Consider the following 22,860-nt stretch of genomic DNA (forward strand, 5'->3'; position numbering starts at 1 on the left):
AGAAGGTCTGTTACGTTTTCTGACGTGAGCTGTTTCTGCCTTGGTGCCAGTGACGGCCATGAGATGATTAGGAGTAGGCCTGAAAACTACCTGTCCACATGCTAGAGAGACTGGACCTATACCTGGAGTTATGGTCCGGGGTGCGATTTCGTATGGCAACAGCAGCACTCTCGTGGTTATCCCTTACCGTGACTGAGTTTTTTTCGTCAATGTAATGATTCGAACTGTTTTACTGCCGTTCATGAACAGTATTCAGGGAGGTTTTAGCAAAAACGTAACGCTCGCCCACATATCGCTGTTGTAACACAACATGCCCTACAGAGTATCTGCCGACATGCTGCGTTGGCCTGCTGGATCAGCAAATCTGCCTCCAATCGAGCAAATATGAGACATCATCGGACGAAAGATTCATCCAAAAACAGAATTAACCGTCCCTTTATTGACGGACCAAGTACCAAAGGCACGGAACTCCGTCCCACAAACTGACATCCCGCACCTGTACAACACAATGCATGCACGTCTGCATGCTTGCATTCCACATTCTGGCCGTTACACCGGTTATTAATGTGGCTGCATTTCACATTTGCAATGGTTTCTGTAGCGCTTAAATTAACCTGTGATTTTTACCTAGACAAATGTATTCCCAAAGTTTCACTGCTCTACATTAATTTTTGGTGCTGCGATTTGTTTCTGTCAGCGTAGTCGTGCAACGTCAGGTAGAAACGTAACATAGTCGTCGAGTGTGAGCACCCTCTTCTCGAGTGAGCCTAAACGATGTTGCTCCCGAGTCGTAGTCAGCGCGGAGCTCTCCTATGTAGGCTGTGTCCCATATCTTCTGGACGACACGGCACATCTCAAAACTGGACATATGCACCTGACTGTCGCTGTGGAGGAACGCGCTTTGGAGGTATGCACCGAACAGACGTGGTCTTCATATGGTATAATTTAGTAGAATGCTAAGTGGGCATTAACGCATGTACTGGAGCGACATCAGAAGTAGAGACCAGCCGAGGTCCACCACCAATGCCGTCGTTGCTCTCCACATGCCTGGGGTTCAAAAACGTAGCTGTGCCTTTGGATTAGTTTACATGGATGCGTCGGAGAGTCCTATCAGGAGCACGAAGATCACATACCACTCTTATACCATGATAAGACTGCTCTAGCAGTTCAAAAAGCATGCGGCAAACGCATGGTTCAAAGTGAGCGGCCTGCTCTTTAGGCAGCCATTTATCTTCAGAAGGTAGATACGAGAGGGCATCGAGGTGGGCAAACAGCCCAGCAACATGAAACGCAGGGTTTGGTAGAACCATCCTTTGTCTTGGCTGCCAGCAGTGGCTACTAGCTAGCATACGGGAGGACTGTACTCCCCCAGTTCCGCCACGCTTGGCCGTAAATACTTCCGCTAAAATTACCCAAGATACTTTCTCATCCTTACCGCGGTAACAACACACGTCACAAAAGCAGCTCCCTTCTGTGATACCAGTGTGAGCTAAAAAATGAATCCTAAATCACTGTCAATCTATAACATGGGCGTTTTCGTTCCCCACCCTAGACATACTATTCTATAAGCAACTTCATTTACGTTCCGTTATGGAACTAACGGGGGCAGGCGTGAAGACGAAACGTCTGCGAGAATTATTTGCATTGTCCTAACTGTATTTCTCATACTAATGCAGACCCCTTGTAATAGCGACCAGAACGCTTTGACTGAACATTTTACATTATTACGTGACCCACAACCCGCACTAACATTACAGAATATGTCACCGTTTTCAGAAACCATGGAGCAGCCACACTTTTACCGTTTCCCACAGTTCGTGTACTTCCAAGACACCAGGAAATTGAAAGCTGGAGAGCGAACTAAATTACACCATAAATGCCAAATATCGAGCAGTCACAGATAGGTCAGAGTAAGGGACAGTTTATCTACTCATCATCTTCATTCTTAATATTTGGGGCTAGCAGAACTTTAGACAATGATCTGGTAATTGAACGACAATGAGTCAGTCACAGAACGATCGCAGTAGTATGGCACACAAAGTCGTTTCGTGTGAGTCCCACCGGAGATACTACATTAAGTGACATACGGCGTAATCAAGAGTTTCCCGATAAGGTTGAGTATTCTGTGTAGATAAGTGGTATATAAGAACAGATATCCATAACTAAACTGAAACGCGACCATCTCAGAAGCGACATGAACTGCCTCACATTGGTATTTGTCAGCGTAATACTGCATTATTGCCTTTCACCGTGCTTCATAAACGTAAGTTTCCTTGTTTCACAGAGTACTGTCATTTCTGTAACTCTCCTAGTTTTACTAGTTTTATAGAGGACACTAACTATAGTACAAACTAAGTGGAATCTTGTACTGCGTTTGCTGTTTCACTGGGAAATTGTGGTCGCAGAAAGAGGATACCTTTAGAAGGGATAACAGTTTTGAAAGACGCTAGTTGCAACAAAACAAATTTTTGAAGATAATATATGATATCTAAAGAGGCAAATGCTACATTAAACTGTATGAAGAAGCTGACGCAAATAAACAGACTCCGTTTATTTTTGCCGTTTCTCTTGCTGACGGTTCAGTGTGACAATCGAAATTTCTTCCACCACGAAATTCGTACCAGCTGCTTTTCAGTTGAATGACTCAGCAACACATATTGGAAGAATGTAAGAAACATGTGAAAACGCGGCGTCTCCATTTTGGTTACAAAGAGGGCTACTGCAGAATTCCTTTTAAACGCAAACAACAAACATCAATAGACTGTAGTAGCCCTATTACCCTTTAGCACCGAAGATCGTGTTGATTTGGTTGAGGCGTTCTGGAGAAATAGTGATCAAATCCCAGTATTCGCACGCCAATTGGTGTTTTTTTGTGGTTTCTGTAAAGCTTCTCAAGTGATTGCCAGCACAAATTCTTAAAATAAAACCATATCCTTGACAAACTTTCCATATTACCCATTAATGATATATAATAAGCACATTTATGAGCCGAATAATTAAGTGTTATAGTTACCACGCCAGTCACTGCAAAATATGTGAAATGAGTTTATTTCTTACAATAGATGAAGAACCCAAAAAATGAATGCCTGTTAGTCGTTTGTAGAAAGCGTCGATATTGTCGGATGAGGAATCCTATTGCATTTCATGAGTGAGGCAGTATGATTTCATTAACCTATTGAAAACAAGACCTATTCATTCGAAAAGAAAATCTTATCAACCGACAGAGAGTGCGAAGGCAAATTGTCTCTCGTTCTACGTTTTGGCTGCGTAGATTTTCAAGAATTCTCAATAAACAGATTACATTTGCATGAGTTATTTAAGGTTATTACTTTTTTTCTCAGACTTCACGCTCTGCGAGAGAAAATGTAATACGCAAACAACTGAGTTTAAGTGTCTGACGCGAGTTATCTCTTGGTGAATACTAGAGGGTTTCACACCCCGTCGATGACGAGGTCATTAGAGTAGGACAACGTTGTAGGAATGGGGAAGGATGAGTTCGGATTCCTGCTGTGTTCTTATCAGCGGAGCCATCCTGACTTTTGCCTAATGCGAATCAGGAAGCCACGAGAAACCCAAATTTGGATTGCCTCGACAGGGATATGAACCGTCCTCCTCCTCAAGGCGATTCCCGTGCGTTACTACTGCCGCATCTCATTCGGTGGGAATTATAAGACCCAAACTCCTTGCTCTATAAGACATATTTAATATCATCTTGAAAAAAAGTCAGACAAAGGACCGGTGCGTAAGTCTGTATCACGAAAATGTCAACAGGACCGATGTAAGTGAATTAAAAAATTAGATACGTACTCTCTATTTTATTTGTGGTGGAGTGTGATTTAAGTCATCTTCATCTATAAATCCTCAAAGCTCAGTCTATCTATCCAGATAAAACCTCTGTAAGTTACAGCAAATGCACTTTTTACTTGAAAAACTCAGGGCAAGGTAAATTGTCAGAATACATTTTGAAGGTCTGAGTGTACTCGAATTGAACTTCTCGACTGGGTAATACATATCATCACGTTCTGGAAGAAAGAGGTGAATACTTGTTCCCAGACGCAGGCACTTGGGTCAGTTTGCATATTCCGTAGTGGTCACCCGATGCAGACACAGAAATGCATAGTTGCGAAAGAGAACCACATTCTGTATTTTCTCCCACAAAGAAAGAACGTTCGAAAATTGCATATAATTATTAGGTATTATGTTTGCATTGTGTAGCATTAGAACGAGTCTTTATAAATAAACCAGACACAAACAGTATATTATACCTCAATTGTATGCATAATTTATGTAACTATACAGAAAGAATGTACATTTAATTTGTATTCACTGAGTGGTTTACGTCCGTTTCTATCTAAGAATGCCAATCTCTGTAGACTTGTAAAACATCTACACTAAGCTATGGAATAAAGTTTCTGTCATAAAATTTTTTAGTCGAGCAAAATGATATGCTGAATTTCTGTCTTTCATCTATATATTACATTCACATTTCTAGATGTAATATATAATTTCTTTTTCGTAAATTTTAAACTCTAATGAATGAAATGTCTAACACGTTTCTTACAGGCACTGGAATATGTGACAGTCAGTACACAAGAAGGAGATCTGAGAGGTCAAATCGAAACAACGTACACCAATAATACGATGTACAGTTTCAAAGGCATCCCCTATGCAGAGTCTCCAGTTGGTGACCTCAGATTCCAGGCAAGTCACTCAGCTATAATGCGTATTATGCTCTTTTCCCGTTGCTTAGCGATAATGCTTGTTACCAGAAAAAATAAAAGAAAAAAAGGAACACGAATGACACTGTGATTTTCTCAGAGATTTATTCTGACTGGAAACTATGGTTACTTCTAACATATTCGTTTTTTGATGAGAACTAGATAGAGGGAGTAAAACAGTAGACGAGGAAACAATTAATGTCGCACTGGTGTTACCCGAAGAATCTAAAGGAGGGCGTGAGGGTGTACGGACATCGAGCTGGCGATTTTTAAACATCCCTGCCTGCATATGAACCAGAGTTTTCTTAAATGTTCGCATATCTTGTATAACGACAGAATAATCACGGAAGTACAGCACATGTACTTGGTGGTTGTAATTAAGCTCTCGCTACTTCAGAGGACCCCCGTGAACAACGCGTGATCGTAAGACAATGAAGCTTTGTGGAAACGTTTGTGAAGATGCACGGAACAGAAATAACGAATTCACCATTGAAAGAAAAACATTTCAATTTCCACGTAAGAGAGTAACATTTGTTCATTGTGGACTATATTTACGTCCCAGGTACAAACTTTGCTCATTGTGATGACAATCTGCATCCACGAAACCTAGAACCGCAATATAGATATTATTTTAGAACTGTTAGTAGTATTTTTCGGACTGTGGATGGTGGAACATTCAGCTGTCGTGACACAGCTTGTGGACTGCCTAACGGGTAGAGTCCTCGCACTTTGTCCGGACCCATGTCGACTGTCTGGAACTGTAAATGAAATGTCATGTGGTGAAACGCTCTGATGCTTGTGTTTCAACCCTACGTCGCCGTACCAGTATCGAAACCTAACGGCAAATCATAACGCTACGCCTATAACAACGCAAACCCGACGGAGTACGGTCTGAACATCTCTCATGCAATGTTGGGTACTCATACGGTAAGTGGTTTTCTGTTTACACGGACTCAGGTAGCGAAAGTTTGATTATAATCACTCTGTGCGTTTCTCAACGAGTCTAAATATGAACAGTCTTCAGGAGTAGGACTGTTGTGTCTCTAGCCTCACTGAACATCCCCCTCCCCCCCCCCCCACCTTCACCCCAACACACACACACACACACACTTCCGAAGGGTTCTTTTTCAAGAACCGATTGCTGAAGGGTTTTGTGGCTTCACACCAAAGGAATGTATACGATTATTTTGTAAACATAACTGGGAGTCACCTTCAAGACCATGATCGCGAACTGATGCTCTGTTCAGTGCGTACGATAGAGCACCCACTGCAGACGAAAATCATTATTGCAAATCAGCGCACTGTTATAGTTTGTCAGCGCAGTCGAAAAAATATTGAGACCGTGGAAAAATATCGTTTTGATTTTTATCGAACGGGATTAGTTCCTCGCTATACCTACATCTCATCTCGCCTTTAACCACACTACCACCAACTCTCCACCAACCCTCCGCTCCCCTGCCACCGTGCCTTTCCCAAATACTTCACTCACCCACTTCCACCGCTTCCTACCGCTATTCTACGGAAATTGGTATCCTTACGTAGCATGTTGCAACGCAGTTAATACTTTTTAACAGTGGTTTAAGGGCGCGAGTGGCTTAATACGTACAGTCTGTTGAAACTGAGTAACGATGTTTCCACTGCACACTGACTCATCATGCAGACTGAAACGAACCAGCAGTACGTAGGAAACAGCACTCAGGTTTTTTATAACAAGATGAATGTGCATACATTATGAAAAACAACTCAACTTACAGAACTGAAAGCAGCACAATTAGTATTTAAGTTGTAATACTTCCCAGGTTTACATGTACAATAGTGGGATAAATCCGGGACGGATGGCTATGATTTTTTCAATGGTCAGTTTCACAACCTAATATAGAAGAACAACCTGAAACTTTCTGCAAACTGCTTCTTTAGTCCATAAAAAGAAAAGACGACTTCCTTTTCAAAAATATACCGAATATCATATAACTAAAATTCTTTCAAAAAATGTGTAGCACTTGGCCATCTTACCCGAAAATCAGGGTCAGGTGGCCAGACACGTAAGGGATAGATGGCCACAGAAAAAAAAAACACTTTAAAATGAAAGAAAAAATTTTAAAAGCTTATAACACTTTAAACGCGTTTTATTGAATCCTGGACTTCATCACGATTCATTTCCTTGACTCTGGCCATATATACGGCTTCAGATTTTCGCACACTTAGATCTGGATGTCGAGATAAGAACAGTTGTAGACAGACGGAATCTGCTTTACCTTTTTCGTTATTAGATTCATGTTTTAGGCCAAGCTGCGCAGCAAAATCATAAGGTAGACTCCGTACACAGTCCCTTGGTGAGGGAAATCCATGGGTCTGCATTTATTTTACGTGATGGACATGTCGTGACTCATTAACTGAATCCAAACAAGAACTAGGAACCATTGACATTTTGGAATAACAGCCAATGTTAATTTTCTTGCAAGTGTTTTCCTGGAAATATTAGACTCCATGGAAGCTTTTCTCACAGAATAACCATCGCCGTTTATTCGTCAATGGCATTTTTAAAGTCTTCTTCCTTCCATGATCTCGTATAAAAGCCTGCTTTTGGAAATACTTATTTGGCAGCTGTAAAAAAATAACGACGGCATCAAAATTTAATATATAACATGTTTACGGTATGACCATCTATCCCGATCACCTGGGAGAGACGGTCATAGCGCGTCATCAAACATGGTGGACGCAAAGTCAAACAAAATCTATTGTACCGGTACGCAGTCAGAGCCAAACAACTTCAAAACCAAATTTTTCGTCGCTACTCACAACCTAAGTTATGTTTAAATTGAAAGGTTATGACATACTACATAATTTCATGGTATACTGGTATCATGGTATCATGGAAATTACTTACCTTTAGTTGAAATAAAGAGTCATTTGGAGAAGCAGCAATCACTCACGTTACTAAGTCCACTACTGGCCATTAAAATTGCTACACCAAGAAGAAATGCAGATGATAAACGGATATTCATTGGACAAATATACTATTGTAGAACTGACATGTTATTACATTTTCACGCAATTTGGGTGCATAGATCCTGAAAAATCAGTACCCAGAACAACCACCTCTGGCCATAAGAACGGCCTTGATACGCCTGGTCATTGAGTCAAACAGATCTTGGATGGTGTGTACAGGTACAGCTGCCCATGCAGCTTCAACACGATACCACAGTTCATCAAGAGTAGTGACTGGCGTATTGTGTCGAGCCAGTTGCTCGGCCACCATTGACCAGACGTTTTCAATTGGTGAGAGATTTGGAGAATGTGCTGGCCAGGGCAGCAGTCGAACATTTTGTGTTTCCAGAAAGGCACGTACAAGACCTGCAACACGCGGTCGTGCATTATCCAGCTGAGATGTAGGGTTTCGCAGGCATCGAATGAAGGGTAGAGCCACGGGTCGTAACACACCTGAAATGTAACGTCCACTGTTCAAAGTGTCGTCAATGCGAACAAGAGGTGATCGAGACGTGTAACCAATGGCACCCCATACTATCACGCCGGGTGATACGCCAGTATGGCGATGACGAATACATGCTTCCAATGTCCGTTCACCGCGATGTCGCCAAACACGGATGCGACCATCATGATGCTGTAAACAGAACCTGGATTCATCCGAAAAAATGACGTTTTGCCATTCGTGCACCCAGGTTCGTCATTGAGTACACCATCGCAGGCGCTCCTGTCTGTGATGCAGCGTCAAGGGTAACCGCAGCCATGGTCTCCGAGCTGATAGTCCATGCGGCTGCAAACCTCGTCGAACTGTTCGTGCAGATGTTGTTGTCTTGCAAACGTCCCCATCTGTTGACTCAGGGATCGAGACGTGGCTGCACGTTACAGCCATGCGGATAAGATGCCTGTCATCTCGAATGCTAGTGATACGAGGCCGTTGGGATCCAGCACGGCGTACGTATTACCCTCCTGAACCCACCGAGTCCATATTCTGCTAAGAGTCATTGGATCTCGACCAACGCGAGCAGCAGTGTCGCGATACGATAAACAGCAATCGCGATAGGCCACAATCCGACCTTTGTCAAAGTCGGAAACGTGATGGTACGCATTTCTGCTCCTTACACGAGGCATCACAACAACGTTTCATCAGGCAACGCCGGTCAACTGCTCTTTGTGTATGAGAAATCGGTTGTAAACGTTCCTCATGTCAGCACGTTGTGGCCGTCTTTTCCCGGTGTACCCTGTGTAGCCGATAAGTTGCTTTTTTTAAATATATATCGCAGTTTGGTGGGCCCTATTAACTGTTTGTGGGAAGGATGGTACTTATTTGCCACTGTGCGTCATGTTGTTGATGTAAGTGCCTCAGTCAGTAAAAACGGAACTCTTATAGGATCTCTTTGTTGTCAGTCTTTCTGTCTGTCTGACTGTTAATAACTCTTCTTCTCAGGAACAGGTGGACGTGTCAAGTTTCTAGTTCGCCGGGTGCAAGTCTTTCGATTTAACGCCACTTTGCTGACTTGCGGGTCGATTGGGATGAAATGATGATCATTGGGATAACACAACACCCAGTCAATGAGCGGAGAAAATCTCCGACCTAGCCGGGAATCGAACACGGGCCGTTAGGATTGACATTCTGTCGCGCTTACCTCTCAGCTACCGGGGGCGGACAGTTTCTACTTGATGTCACATGTTAAGGAATGTAGTCGCCTGGCGGTGTAAAAATTTTAAGCTTCAAGTCACTTCAGTTAAAACATACGACCATTTATGTGTCATATTCTGATAGAGACTCACTCATCGAATCCCATAGGATATCTCCCATCGATCTAGAATCATAAAATTCTGCATTAAGCAAGGCTTCACATTAGAAATAAAGTAAAATACCTGAAACTTGTTAAACTGTAAGTTCATTACACAAAAATAGCTTTTGCCATTGAACATACCCTGCATTCATCAAACGTCTAAAGCATAATAGAAGAATATTAATGCATCCGAACATAAAACGTAAATTTTAATCACGTTTTAGTAAGTAAATAAAAATGTTTTATTAAATCTTCTCTCCCTACATGGACTGAATCCCTTTCTTGCTTCCGCCATACTCTGGGGGAATATTGTAGAGATCTCTATACGTTTTTGGAATTCCTGTGACAAATATATTGACAGCATCGGTATCGATAATAGAAAAAAGTCATTGAAATTCTCGATTCCCAGGATGGATGAACTATATACATTATATGCAAAAATTGATGGGTTAGCGATATACAGAGGGGTCCAAAAAATGTATCCACTGTTTAAAAATCCATAACTTGCAAACTAATTGACGGAGCTGTCTCATTTTTGATGAAAGTGTAGCTTAAAGTACAACTTAAAAAATATCACCGTAGGTGTTCGAAATGATCACCATTAACATCCACAGACAAACTATGCCACCGAACTGCAGCACGAACTACTGACTGCAACGTGTTCAGTTGGATATTTGCACATGAATGTACGATGGATTCTCGAAGTTCATCTAATATTGCGTAGCTAATGTCGTGGTACGTAATCGAGGTCAGTTCGTGCACAAAACCCTTCACCGGTACCACTTTCGCAGTAATGGAAAGCTATAGAGGCAGCATGGCTCAATATTTTTGCAGGGGACTTCCAATTACTTGTCGAGCCGATGCCACGTCGCGTTGATGCACTGTGCCGGGCAGTTGGAGAGCTGACACGATATCAGGAGGTGTCCCATGACTTTTGTCGCCTCAGAGGGTACGCATAATTATGTTTGTACGGAGTCCTACTCGCCCTTGGCCCATTTATTTATGGTTAATGTTTCTGTGGGATACGAGAGGGTGAAATGTGTCCAAAATACGAGCCTGCAAACGTCTTTTGATACTTTATAAGTCTGATGTTTTGCGATGTACAACGTGCTAGCAACTAAGATATTAACAGCATTTACGTTACACTCCCTCGCGAGGTAAGCAAACCTTTCTTTTTGAGTTAAAATTTCCTGGCTGAGAGGCCGTGACCGATGAACCACTAAGACCTCTCAACCTAGATGTTTGAACTGAACAAAACGTCAGCCGTGAAAACTATTCCTTGTATAGACTGTTAGTTTTGAAACAAATCTCACACATTAAAGCATTAAAGCAGTACTCTGTCATGAATTGTGTTTTTTTTTCAAGCATTTACATTATTAGACAACCACACGTTCCTTAGTGTTCTACTGACAAACAAAGCCTGTCATTTGCTTTACCTTATAGCTTAATTTTTTAACATTATCTGGAGTACTTCATTAGTGTGATTTGGTTTTCACACGGGTGTCATAACACAGACACAATTACTGAAACGTAGGAAGACGATATTATGTCCTCAGAAGATAAAAGTGACACTTCACTGTCGTGTATCTAAACTCTTATTAGTGACCGTTATATGGTCTTTGTCCCCCCTTTGCCTTTGTGATGGCTTGAATTATGATGGGGAAACTTCCAATGCGGAGTTTGTGAGTCTTTGGAGGAATGGCAGATCATTATTTCCAAAGAGCCGAAAGCAGAAGAAGTAGTGATGTTGGCTGCTAGGGGTCTGGAGCAAAGTCGAAGTTCCTGCGCATCCCAGATTTGTTCCATTTGATTCAGATCCACACTCTGAGCAGGCCATTAAATTTAAGGAGTGTCACTGTACATAAACAACTGTCTGACGGATGTTGTTTTATGGCAGGGCGCATTGTCAGGCTGTTTCAAGCAGTCATGGTCTCCGAAGAGCTCCTTTCCTGTACACACTACACAACGCGATGAAATATGTTCAGACACTTCCAAATTTATCGTTTCCTTAAGCCCATAATTGGACCACATCGTAACCACGAAATTTGTCCCGTGCCATAACACCACCTCTTCGTGCATACCTGTTGGCACCGCAAGGGAAGGCAGGCTACGTTCTTCAGGCATTCGCCAAATTCAGACCTTACCGTCGGATTGCCTCTGTCTACAGACTGATTCTTCACTCCAAATCACTCGCTTCCAGTCATCCACTGTCCAGTTGCGTCACTCTTTACATCACCTGAAGTGTCGCATAGAATGAGGGGCTGCTCGACCATTGTACCCCGTGTTCTTAACTGTGCCAGCTGGATTACTGCCAGCAGTCAGGTATGCAGCCTTCTGCTGATTTCATGCTATTTTTTGTAATAGCCCTCAACATTTCACGACGGCAACTGTCCTTTAGTACATGAGGTCTGGCTCGTCGCACTTACGCTGTGGTTGTTCTTTCGCATTTACGTTTCACCGCCACGTCACCAACAGTCGGCTTAGGCAGGCAGCTTTAGAAGGGTTGAAATATCCTTGCTGCATCTGTTACCCACATGAGACCCAAATACTAGTCGAAGTCGCTGACCTATCCTCACCGACCCATTCTGCTCTTACTGTTCCCTGCTGGCAACGTAGTTATTCGTCGCCGTATGTTATAACGGCGGGTCGGCCTCTCGCGAGATCTAGTGCTGAATTGCGCATAATGTATGGGTGTTTGGGTACTTTAGATTCTTCATATATAAACAGGTAGGTCCCCTTGAAGGTTTCAGTGCACATGTCTTTGGGACAACAATAGGTATTGAAAACTGACTTTCACTGGTATGAATGTAAGACGTGGTTCATGAAACTAAATACTATGACACAATCTAAAATATAAACAAAAATTATTTTTTTTAAATTGACAACCCTGTATTATCTCTTACACAATCAATAACAGGACAAATCACAAAAAGAATGACGTTGTTTGCATCGCAATATTTCAATTACATCCCGAGAAACTGCAAATTGAAGTTGACTCTTCGAATATACGAAACGTGTCAATCCCACTTCTCTCATAATCAGGATGTGATTGACGTACTACAATGCAACTATCACTGTAGTTATTACTATTTACACAGTTTTTAAATTGACTGGAAACAGTACAGATGTCCAGTCACAGAATTACGTACAACACAACTTCATACAATTACCATTTATCCCTCTATTAGAGCCATGATCAGCCATTAATTATGTTTACCCTCGCCAGTGAAATTCTGTTTCTCGTCTATTCTAATACGGTAATAAAGATCAATGAAGCACGAATGCGCAGAATAAACACTTTCCTTATTTTTCGTTGTGTGTGTTTGAACATCTGCATTGTTTCCAGTCCACTTAACAGCAGTGTAAATACCAATAAGCACAGCGCCTGCCCCATCGTAGTTCCTGAATAACATCGAATGACGAGCGATTGCGTCTCAGGATGCGCAATAACGTCGCGTTTCGGTTATTTCAATAGTCAGTTTCGCTTCGCAATTTCTCGTGATGTAATTGATGTAAGGCAATATGACCAACGCTGTACTTTTTGCGTTTCTCGTGTTATTGATTGCGTATCAAGTAATACTGGGTGTCCATTTAAAAAAGTCAGTTTATGTAAAAAATAATATTTACTTGCGTTTTAAAATGTCTCTTAGTATTTCATTTCGTAAGCCCCTGTCTTAGAGAGAGAAATGCCCAGTTTCGGCCCAACTGAGTCATCTTCAGATTTAAAATACAGCAAAGGTTGCTAAACAGTACACAGTGTTAACTTAGTAAATGTATGACATCGCCTGGATTGCTGTCTGAAGTGAAATATTTATTTTCCACAGCCACCCGTGAGGAAAGCTGCTTGGACAGGAGTACGAGATGCTCTCCAGTTGGGATCTCCCTGCGCTCAGTCTTTGTTTGGCGAAGAGGACTGCTTGTATCTCAATGTGTATTCCCCGATAGTATGTCTACACCAGTAATAAGGCTTTGTGTTTTAAGTAATTAATTAATAGTATTAAATATTTCTCTATTCTGGGATTCACAGCCAACAGATATCGATTAAAAATTTATGAGTCACTGAAACTGTTTATTATTTAAATAAGATGATTCATTCACACTGTTGGTCAATGTCAAGGTCATTTTCAACTGCACATCCAATATGAGCGTACGTAAATTGTTGACTGATCGTACGTGAAGTTAAAAACAATGAGAAAATGTCGAGGTAGGGTCCAAATACACCGTAGATCCTGTTTGATAGAAATAAATAACATCAGACTACAGAATGTAAAAAACGTTGACTCTGTCCACAATGTGACGATTAGCCGTCAACAGTCTAAGCTCACACAAGTATAGGATAACGCATTTTTGCTGTACAAATAATTTGGCAATAAATACGAGTACAGTTACTTGGTGTTATTTTCTGCTATGTAATGTACGAGTGCATTAAATTCGATGGACTTTATATTTGGAAAAAGGTCTAGTCATTTTCTGTTTCTTATGTATGATCGGCTAGTAACGCATGATCGTACGTATACGTACGCTTTAGTATGATCAATAAACTGAAATTGCCCAGCAGTCGTGAAAAATCATTTTATTCAAAGAAGCGCAGTCTCAGTAGAAGCATAACTCCTTTTAGTTAATACATTACAGTGATACTTTCCTGGCAGTTTCATGCTGAACAAGACCAGGACCTTGAAATAATTACAAGTAGATATTTGTACTGTTATTGTTACTATTACCGTCGTATTTAAGATTTTTGCGTTCTCTCCACTATTATTCTCAATTCCTATGCAGAGCCCATCGCAGAACGAAGCACTGAAAGCTGTCGTGGTTTACATCCACGGTGGATGTTTCACTCTAGGAAGTGGCTCTTTGAGTCTGCCTCACTACTTCGTCGACAACGATGTTCTATTTATCACTATAAATTACCGCCTGGGACTGCTAGGTAATATTCATGAGTATTTACATCTTTCTTATTTGTTTCTGACGAAGACGATTTATTTTTTCATTCTCTTGATTCGTTGAAGTTCTCTTTATGGTTTTGTGAATGTGCCTCTGTATCGTAAGCTGATTACAATGTCCGTTAGATATTTATGTTGGTATTTCCTCTGTTTCCAACGAATTTTCTCACAGAGAAGTGCACCGGCAGTGGTTCCGCAGGATCTGAAAGGAAACTTTGCTAAATCTTATATCGAGCCCAAGGAATGCTTTTGTAGTAACTAAGAGATGTTAGTTTGCTACGCCAGATAAGCAGGGTTCTCAAAAGGATTCGCTTAAGGCAGCCGATTATGGCGAAAACTCTAAACATTTCCATTATTACTTGTTACTGACGGAGACAATTTATTTTACGATTTTACAATATGGGGTTAGCAGTGGAAAGACATAACTTGGGTAGTTTTTTGTTTTGCAGCGATTGGTTGAAGAAGTTGATGTGTATTCGTCTCTGCTTAGGTCCATGTTTGTAATCATTTCTGTACTTGAAAATGTGATTACAACCTGAAAACTAGGTTCGTACGGATGTGAAGTTTTGTGAAACAAGACAAAGTAGCTTTTCGTTTACTTCATACAACTCACACTGACGGGAAAAAGAAAAACAATGTTGGTCAGAATTTAATACTCACAATCGGAAATAATCTTTTGGCACTGCAAGTTATCAGTGGAAATTTTTGGTGTAGAAACAAGGCTATACTGATAGAAGGAAAGAAAATAGGATCTTACATAAGTCACAAGACTCGTATCTTCTAAATACTTTATTCTAATGCCAGATCTCAGTGAGTTCAGTTAACAGGTTATATTAAATGTATCGATCTATATGTTACCTTATGTTGACGGCAAACGGATTAATTATTTGTTCTCTGGATAGGTTTCCTCAGCACGGGAGATGAAGTCGTCCCTGGAAACATGGGCCTCAAGGATCAAGTGGAGGCTCTGAGGTGGGTGCAGAGGAACATAGCGGCGTTTGGCGGCGATCCAGAGAGAGTGACTATCTTAGGCCAAAGCGCAGGAGGAGCTTCCATTCACTACCATGTCCTATCTCCACTTAGCAAAGGTAAATTAGCATTAACTTTTAAGATGCGTTATTAACCTCCTTCACAGAGTTTAGACTCGAAGTTCTTAAGTCATACCTTTTCCGCTGTTTCAGTTGGTAGCCAACAGTAGCTTCCCAGAAGCAGTTAGCTATGGTTGTTTAATACACTATGTGCTCCGAATCGAGATTTCGGCACCACAGCAAGAAAACGCTTTTTGTTTTCTTCCTTCAATAGGTGCTACCGTGAGGCATGATTTTCATCGGTAGTAAAGCGCTGTAGCTCCTGGAGCTTAAGAATCGTACAGAACTCCTTTGCATAATTGACTTCCGAGGTGTGTACGACTTTGTATACCACAGTAAGGAGAGGTGGACTAAAGAGAGGCATGGCAACTGTCGTTGCAGGAAAGCTGGACCGGAGCAGAGACGATTAGCCAACAAGTTAACACAGTAAACAGAAGATTTATTTAACATGTATTTGTCCAAGTGTACGAAGACTCATTAGAAATAATGCAGCATGAAATAAGTCCAGTTCTCAGTGCCAACCAGGAGGTGGTCCCTGCACTACAGATTGAACGATGGTGCCACAGCCGTGACTAGGCTGCGTCTGCGTAGCATCGAGGAGCGAAGAGGCTTCAAGCACAGCTGGGACTGAGTGGCTCCCTCTGGCCGCCCTATATTGCGCCGCCAGGTGACTCAGTCCAGAATTACTGGAGTTGTGGCTCAGCAGGCATGCACCATTGGGTCCGCTGGTTCCTGCACGATCGCTATCGGCTTCTTACGGAAACGTGCAATTACGTTTCCAACTGCTACGCCCGTGGGTTTGTATCGATACATGATACCACACAAGCCTCATTGAGAGACTGTGACACCACATAACAGCTTTAGTGAATGCAGAAGCCCTCATTCGATCGATTATTTAAAATTGCTTGATAGTTTGAGACCTTTATAAAGAACGGATGCTAAAGGAGATAGAGGGACCAGTGCCTTTAGTCCCAGTTTCTTTAGCAAGAGCGGACGCGCATAACAACATCAACGACAGATACAGGAGATGCATTCTGGATTACACTAATATTTCCCAGAAAAAAGTTTCAAAAAATCTGAGCTACAAACTGATTCATTCAACATGTCTCGCGAAATGATCATGACGGTAAGATCAAGGTACTGCAACTCATGCCAAGGTGTCAGCGTTAGCAGAATTTATGTACATCATTCACGACTGGAACGGAAACCTATGATGATAGTACCGAAAGTACCACGTCATTATAGACGTGTTGTGTATATCGATTTACCATATTAATCAGGAAATGCCGTATTCTTAAAAACTGTAAGGTGTAATGAAACAAGCTGAATCATCACACCAGACAGAATCCACTTCGTCTTCCATAATCAGTTCAGTACCACATGCTGCTGCGGTATATGTAGTAAACTGTAACGGCTTTTAGTCGTTACTAGTAAACAGTAGGTACTTCACTTACTGGTCATTCATCGTAAAAGTCAGTACAGGCACAGTGCACAATGTTGAACTATACAAAACATTGCTGGCAAGAACACATAAAGCAGAACCAGTTACATCTACAGCAACTAATATCGTGCTACTTTTAAATCGTCTATAATCCCAGAAGGCCGTGCCTTATTGGCCATGGACAGCTGACTCAATCTTAATTCAGTGCTGATCGTTAAAATTGCAACAACAAGAACAGCAAACAACTAAACTATATTTGCTTTGCTTATAGACAGGGGTATTCAATAAGTAACGCATTCAATAAGTAATTTTGGATGAAAAAGTACAGAACTTGTTGTGGGACCTCGTGGAATATTCTCGCTTCAGCCACTATGCTTTCGTGAAGTTCCGGTAGGTAGCGGATTTGCCAGTGAACAAAAGCACGGTGAGTCGCTGAGCGCGACGTCTGACATTGCAACAAGGTTGTACAAACCTATCCGATCTCCCATGTGCTGGCCAATCACCGCACAGCTCTGACTCGTGCTATGCTGGAACGTGCGAAAACACTTATTCGACGTGGTCAGTGGATGCAAACGAATTTATCCTTATCCAAGATAATGAAAGGCCTCACACAAGTCTGCTATCCAGAGAGAAGCTCAAAAAACTACAATGGACTGTTCTTCCTCATACACCGTTCAACCCAGATCTCTGCGCCAAGTGGTATGTGGATAATGGGGAAACTGTTGATGTAGCTAGACGTTGCCTCTGACGTCGACCAGTAGAGTGGTACCATGTGGGCATACAGGCACTCCTAGTAATGAGGGATAAGGCCGTCGCATTGAGCGGAGATTGTGCTGAAAAATATGCTTTTGGAGTCTAAACTGAGGCGAATAATATGACTTGTTGGAATCCTGGATATACTGTGCCACCCAATCAGAAAAATATTGCATTTTCGCTAGGTGTTGGCAGCTGTACTACATTTACAAGCGATTTTAGAACACAGAACGAGAAGTGATGTCATGATCGCATGGGTAGAAATGACATAAATTCGATGAAATGACGGAAACACGTATAGATTGAGAGAAAATACGCCGAAATGCGGGGAAATTGATAGAGTACTTGTATGTCTTGTGATTAGTGCAGAACAATTCTTGTACATAGGAATGAGTATACAGTAGCAAGAGGAATACGAGAAAACGTTGAGATGGAAACACCGGGAACGGGGGAAACAGTCTTCTATTTTCCGTCGAGGCAACATTCTACGTTTCATATCTACTGTACGCCGATAAGGGGTGCTAACCTCCTCGACATTCGAGCATCTGCAGAACTCTTGTGCTCTTGGATGGGTGCGGGACAGCAGTTACAGCCTTGGTTCGCACTGTTCCTGCACGAAATGTGAAATGTAGCGGTCTGCTTCTGGTCAGCTGCAGGGAGTGTTGGTCAAAGATAACGCGAGGAGATCTTTCGGTCTCTAGCTTTATCCTAAGAATCCGAGAATACCCTGTGACTCCCATCCGCATAGAGAAAGAGCATAAATTATGACTATGATTGAGGTGCTAGAAATATGCAGATCGCTGTCTGGTATACATTGATGATGTAGATGTTTGAGAATAAACAATATAAACAATGAATGGACATTCTGCACAATCATTTATTTACATTCGCGATGGTACTCGTAAAGTAGGGGAGGGGCTGTTTAGCGATGATACAGATATTGGTAAGCATCCTGCCGTGTCATTGGTCGGTGTTGAAATTACGATAAAATTGCTAAAATTGATCGCGCTATCGACTATCATGCTTATTATTACAGTACATTGGCGGTGTCTTTTGCATCCCAACCGTTCACTCGTATGCTTTTGATTACCACATAACGATTGACCGACATCACTCGTTTGAGATAGAGAAAGAATCTTGGTGGAGGGGGCAACACCTTCACAGGATGGCTAATGCGTACATGGCAGCAATATGATGAATCAATCAAGCGGAACACAGCACCAATTGGTTTTCCCACCACAGTGAATGATGAGTTTAAATGTAGAGGTCGTCAATCACATCAATCACATTCAGACAGCAGATTGGAAACACTCCACAATACCTCAGAACTCTTCCAATGTCCTTATGATATAACTGTCTTTTATTTCAGTCACCAAGTGTGTGGGTGTGTTGTGGGATCAGCAGCAACAACGTGATTTACACCGTGCGATGATGTTTTTTTTAGGGGGGGGGGGGGGGCGTGCGAATGGACAAAATGTATTAACGTCAGTTTAGAACCTGACACAGACGTCGTATGACAGTGTACAAAGCGTGTTATAGCAGAAAAAGTGGTGTATCAAACAACGAAACAGGGGCCCTCTCCTGTGGCTGATAATGTGTGGGATATGGACCTCGTACAGTATAGGCGATGAAACTTTACACCAGTCTGTGCAAGCGACGATCACTGGCCACCTGCTCCAATGGATCAATACCTGTATATTTAATAGGATCGCCACATATGCTCGATGCCAGCATGTAGACGGTATTTGTTTTCGATATATCAGAAGAGAGAGATACAGTAAAAATCTATCAGATGAAATTAGCAGAGCTTCTATTGTTCATAATTTTTCTCTGCTGGATGGTGCAGAATAACGATTATAGGATGTTTGGGTGGTACACCTACAAGGACCCTGAGGAACGCGGATCTGCTTCGGACTGCAGATCCTGTATGATGTTGAGCCTTCCTAATTTTCCCAATAAGAAACAGTACCATAACTGTTCGTACTGTCTTTAATACGATGTCGTGTTGCAAGAGCAGGTTTCGTTTGGTGCTGACCTTACACATCGTACATGGTTGCTGGAGCTACGATAACAAGTTCCCATTTCCAACGAGTGGTCAAAACATGCTCCTGTAGCATTAACTCATCTCACTCTGTTTCTACACAGGTTGCAGAATGTGGTGGTATTTCTCTCTCCAAATTCTGGGTAAAATTGCTAAAATTGCTCTCGCTATCAACTGTGGTGTGTATTACAGTACATTGCGCGATATAAGTGGCGTCTTTCTCTTCCAGACCTTCCATTGAGTATGCTGTTGACTACCGCATAATGGAGGGAGTCTTAGTGGAACCCCAGCTATCTGCTATTTGTCGCTGTGGAACATGGGATTAAATGTATAGGTCATCACCCTAATACAGTTGTTTGGAAGCGTTCCTCATTGCTACAGGCTCGTCCTATTTCCATATCTACGATGGCTTCCACATGTTTTTATTTTTTTCGCCAATAATACAACAGTAACTCTTTTTATTTGTGCTACGTCTTGTGTGTTGTGAACAGCACTTCCCAGCGATGGTCAACACTGAAAAAGAAATCATGTACCGGAGAGCAAAATGAAAGAACATTGCTTTTCGAAATGGAGTACCGAGACATCCACTACCTTGTCGATAGGGAATATGAGATTAACTGCACAGGTCGTCACCTTCGAATAGCTGTTGGAAGCGCTGTACGATTCCATATGTTCCGATGTCTTCCACATTTTTGTCATTGAGAAACATCGCCTCTGTGTTTTATTTCTACCAGCATGTGTTGTGGTAGCTGTACAGTTTGTCACGCGATGTCTGGAAGCGATGTCGATCACGACCAAGATGCAGAGGGACTGTCTATAGCGCTGGAATTTTACTGTATGGCATCTTTAGAAGATAGGTTCGAAAAAGGTCATTCATTTCGGGATATGAGAGTGGCAGGAATATGATTCACTAGTGTATGTAATTATTAAGACATCTCTACGGAAACCAACGCAAGTATGTGGTAGAATGGATAAACTTGATTCCAAATCGCACACAGCATTTTACCCAAAAGCATAATGCTATTAGCGATACGTGTGTGCCTCTAGACTCAAGACAGCTTTTTATCCGGGGTGACAGTAATATAGTCGCTACGATTGTATTTTTAATAGCGCTGTAGAATCCCTCTGCGGTCAGCTTCAAATGTCGTTTCTCAATAGTGTTCGTTGAAAAAAACATCATCTTCCCTCCACGGATTCACATTTGAACTACCTGGTGAGTGTAATCCGACTCTTGAAAAAAAAAAATTTGCTTGCCATGCAAAGTGACTCATGATCAATTTAATTAATTAGCCTGTCTAACTGATATTAATTACTTGCGGCCTGGCGGGTGGAAGACATGTCTAGCCCATCATGGAATGATTTTTGACAAGTGTTTCTTTTTTACTTTTTATCGTTGCGGCGATATATTTTAACGAAATTTCAATATCTCACCTACACAGGGCGAGACAGGCTCTCACAATTTGTTTCGTAAATGCTACTATGATATAGCAAGACCGCCCAGTTAGCCCTGTGGTCTAACGCACTGCTTTCCAGGCCGGAAGGCATGCTGGTCCCCGGCACGAATCCACCAGGCGGATTAGTGTCGAGGTCCGATGTGCCGGCCAGTCTGTGGATGGTCTTTAAGGCGGTTTTCGATCTGCCTCGGCGAATGCGGGCTGGTTCCCCTCAATCCGCCTCAGTTACACTATGTCGGCGATTGATGCACAAACACTTTTTCCACGTATGCGTGCACCATAATTACTCTAACACGCAAACATTGGCGTTGCACTCGTCTGGTATGAGACGTTCCCTGGGGAGTCCACTGTGTGTCGAACCGCACAATAACACTGGAATCGGTGTTGGGAGGCGGTGGGGTGAGTGGACTGCTGTAGCGTGTTGTGGGGTTGTGAACCACTGAGGGCTATGGCGAGGACGAAGCCTCTCCGTCCTTTTTAGGTCCTCAGCTATATGCAATACAATACAATGCGTTGGTAAAATAGGACCTTCCACAGTGTACAAAACAGCTACATCCTCTTGAATTATAGCTTCTTGTTGTCGAATGTGTTCTTTTCCCGACATGTAAGCCAATGGTGTGGAAGATTGTCTGAAGTGTTTGTAAGACACATGTGTATGACATTTATTTACAGACACTGAACGCGAGAGAAGCTCTCAGGTTGTGTAATTTGTTCAACAAGCTGAATATAGATGTTTTTTCTTCGGAATTTAAATTCTCGCTCTTTTTCTTTACTCTGATGACGGTTTCGGGATAACGAGGGCATTCTGCGGTGTTCGGTAATATTCGCAGAAAACAGTCGAAGTTTTTTCCCTGATTTAACACATGGTGGACATATCTCTGGTGATAATGTGTGATCGGTGGCGGTGCACTTCATTAGACGTTGCAAAATAATGAGATGCGAATTATATCTTGCAGTCGAAAATAAAAACTATACCGATTTTGCTCATAAAAGTAAAAGAAAATTTACTTTGCCTATTTTTGTGGAAAGAGGACATTTATTGTTGTCGTGATTCTGCTTTCCTTTTTTAATAGTTGCTTTATTGTAGGAGTCATGTTGACGTTCAACAGTCCAGCGCAGAACGTCGGGCTGCTGCGGGCGAGTTCCTTAAGAGACCACAGCTCTCTCTTTAGACAAACAATGCTCGGTCGGGATAGCAGTCATTTACCACGGTTTCGTTCTGAGGGATGCCAGCGTCGCGCTTTGTACCGAAGGCACTGTGGTGTGAGGCTGCACTCGCTTTAAGCAGAAGGGGCTTCCTGTTTCGTAAACAACCGACTTTAGAAATAGGCGTTTGGAGTGGTCTCTGGATGGGCAGGGTGTACTGGTAAATTTCCCTTTCGTGCTAGTAGCTCCGCCTCAAGACAGGCCACGTTTCACACGCATCCACGGACGGCCGAATGTGGCCAGCAGCTGCAGAGGGGGTGGCAGCGGGAGCGCAAGACGCTCTGCGGAGCATTTGGCCGTTTGAAGAAGCATGTGTTCTCCCCCTAGGTGGATGGAGGGACGGAGGAAGCGGGGTAGGCGCGAGGGGAGGTGAGAGGGCTTCAGTTTTTGGCAGTTTTGTACATCGAGGAGAATGCACGTTCAACTACCCCTCGC

General features: G+C 42.3%; 1 protein-coding gene across 1 annotated transcript in view; it reads left to right on the top strand.

The window, feature by feature from the left end:
* The first annotated feature begins 2,179 nt into the window (after positions 1–2,179).
* The window catches only part of LOC126147211 (esterase FE4-like), a 71,512-nt gene continuing 50,831 nt past the window's right edge, over positions 2,180–22,860 (top strand). The window contains exons 1-5 of the mRNA XM_049915676.1: positions 2,180–2,263; positions 4,564–4,701; positions 13,324–13,443; positions 14,276–14,426; positions 15,345–15,530. Coding sequence (XP_049771633.1) covers positions 2,195–2,263; positions 4,564–4,701; positions 13,324–13,443; positions 14,276–14,426; positions 15,345–15,530 — 664 coding nt within the window. The 5' untranslated portion in view covers positions 2,180–2,194. The remainder of the gene's footprint in view (positions 2,264–4,563; positions 4,702–13,323; positions 13,444–14,275; positions 14,427–15,344; positions 15,531–22,860) is intronic.

The sequence above is a fragment of the Schistocerca cancellata genome, chromosome 2 (genome assembly GCF_023864275.1).
Source record: "Schistocerca cancellata isolate TAMUIC-IGC-003103 chromosome 2, iqSchCanc2.1, whole genome shotgun sequence".
Lineage (NCBI taxonomy): Eukaryota > Metazoa > Arthropoda > Insecta > Orthoptera > Acrididae > Schistocerca > Schistocerca cancellata.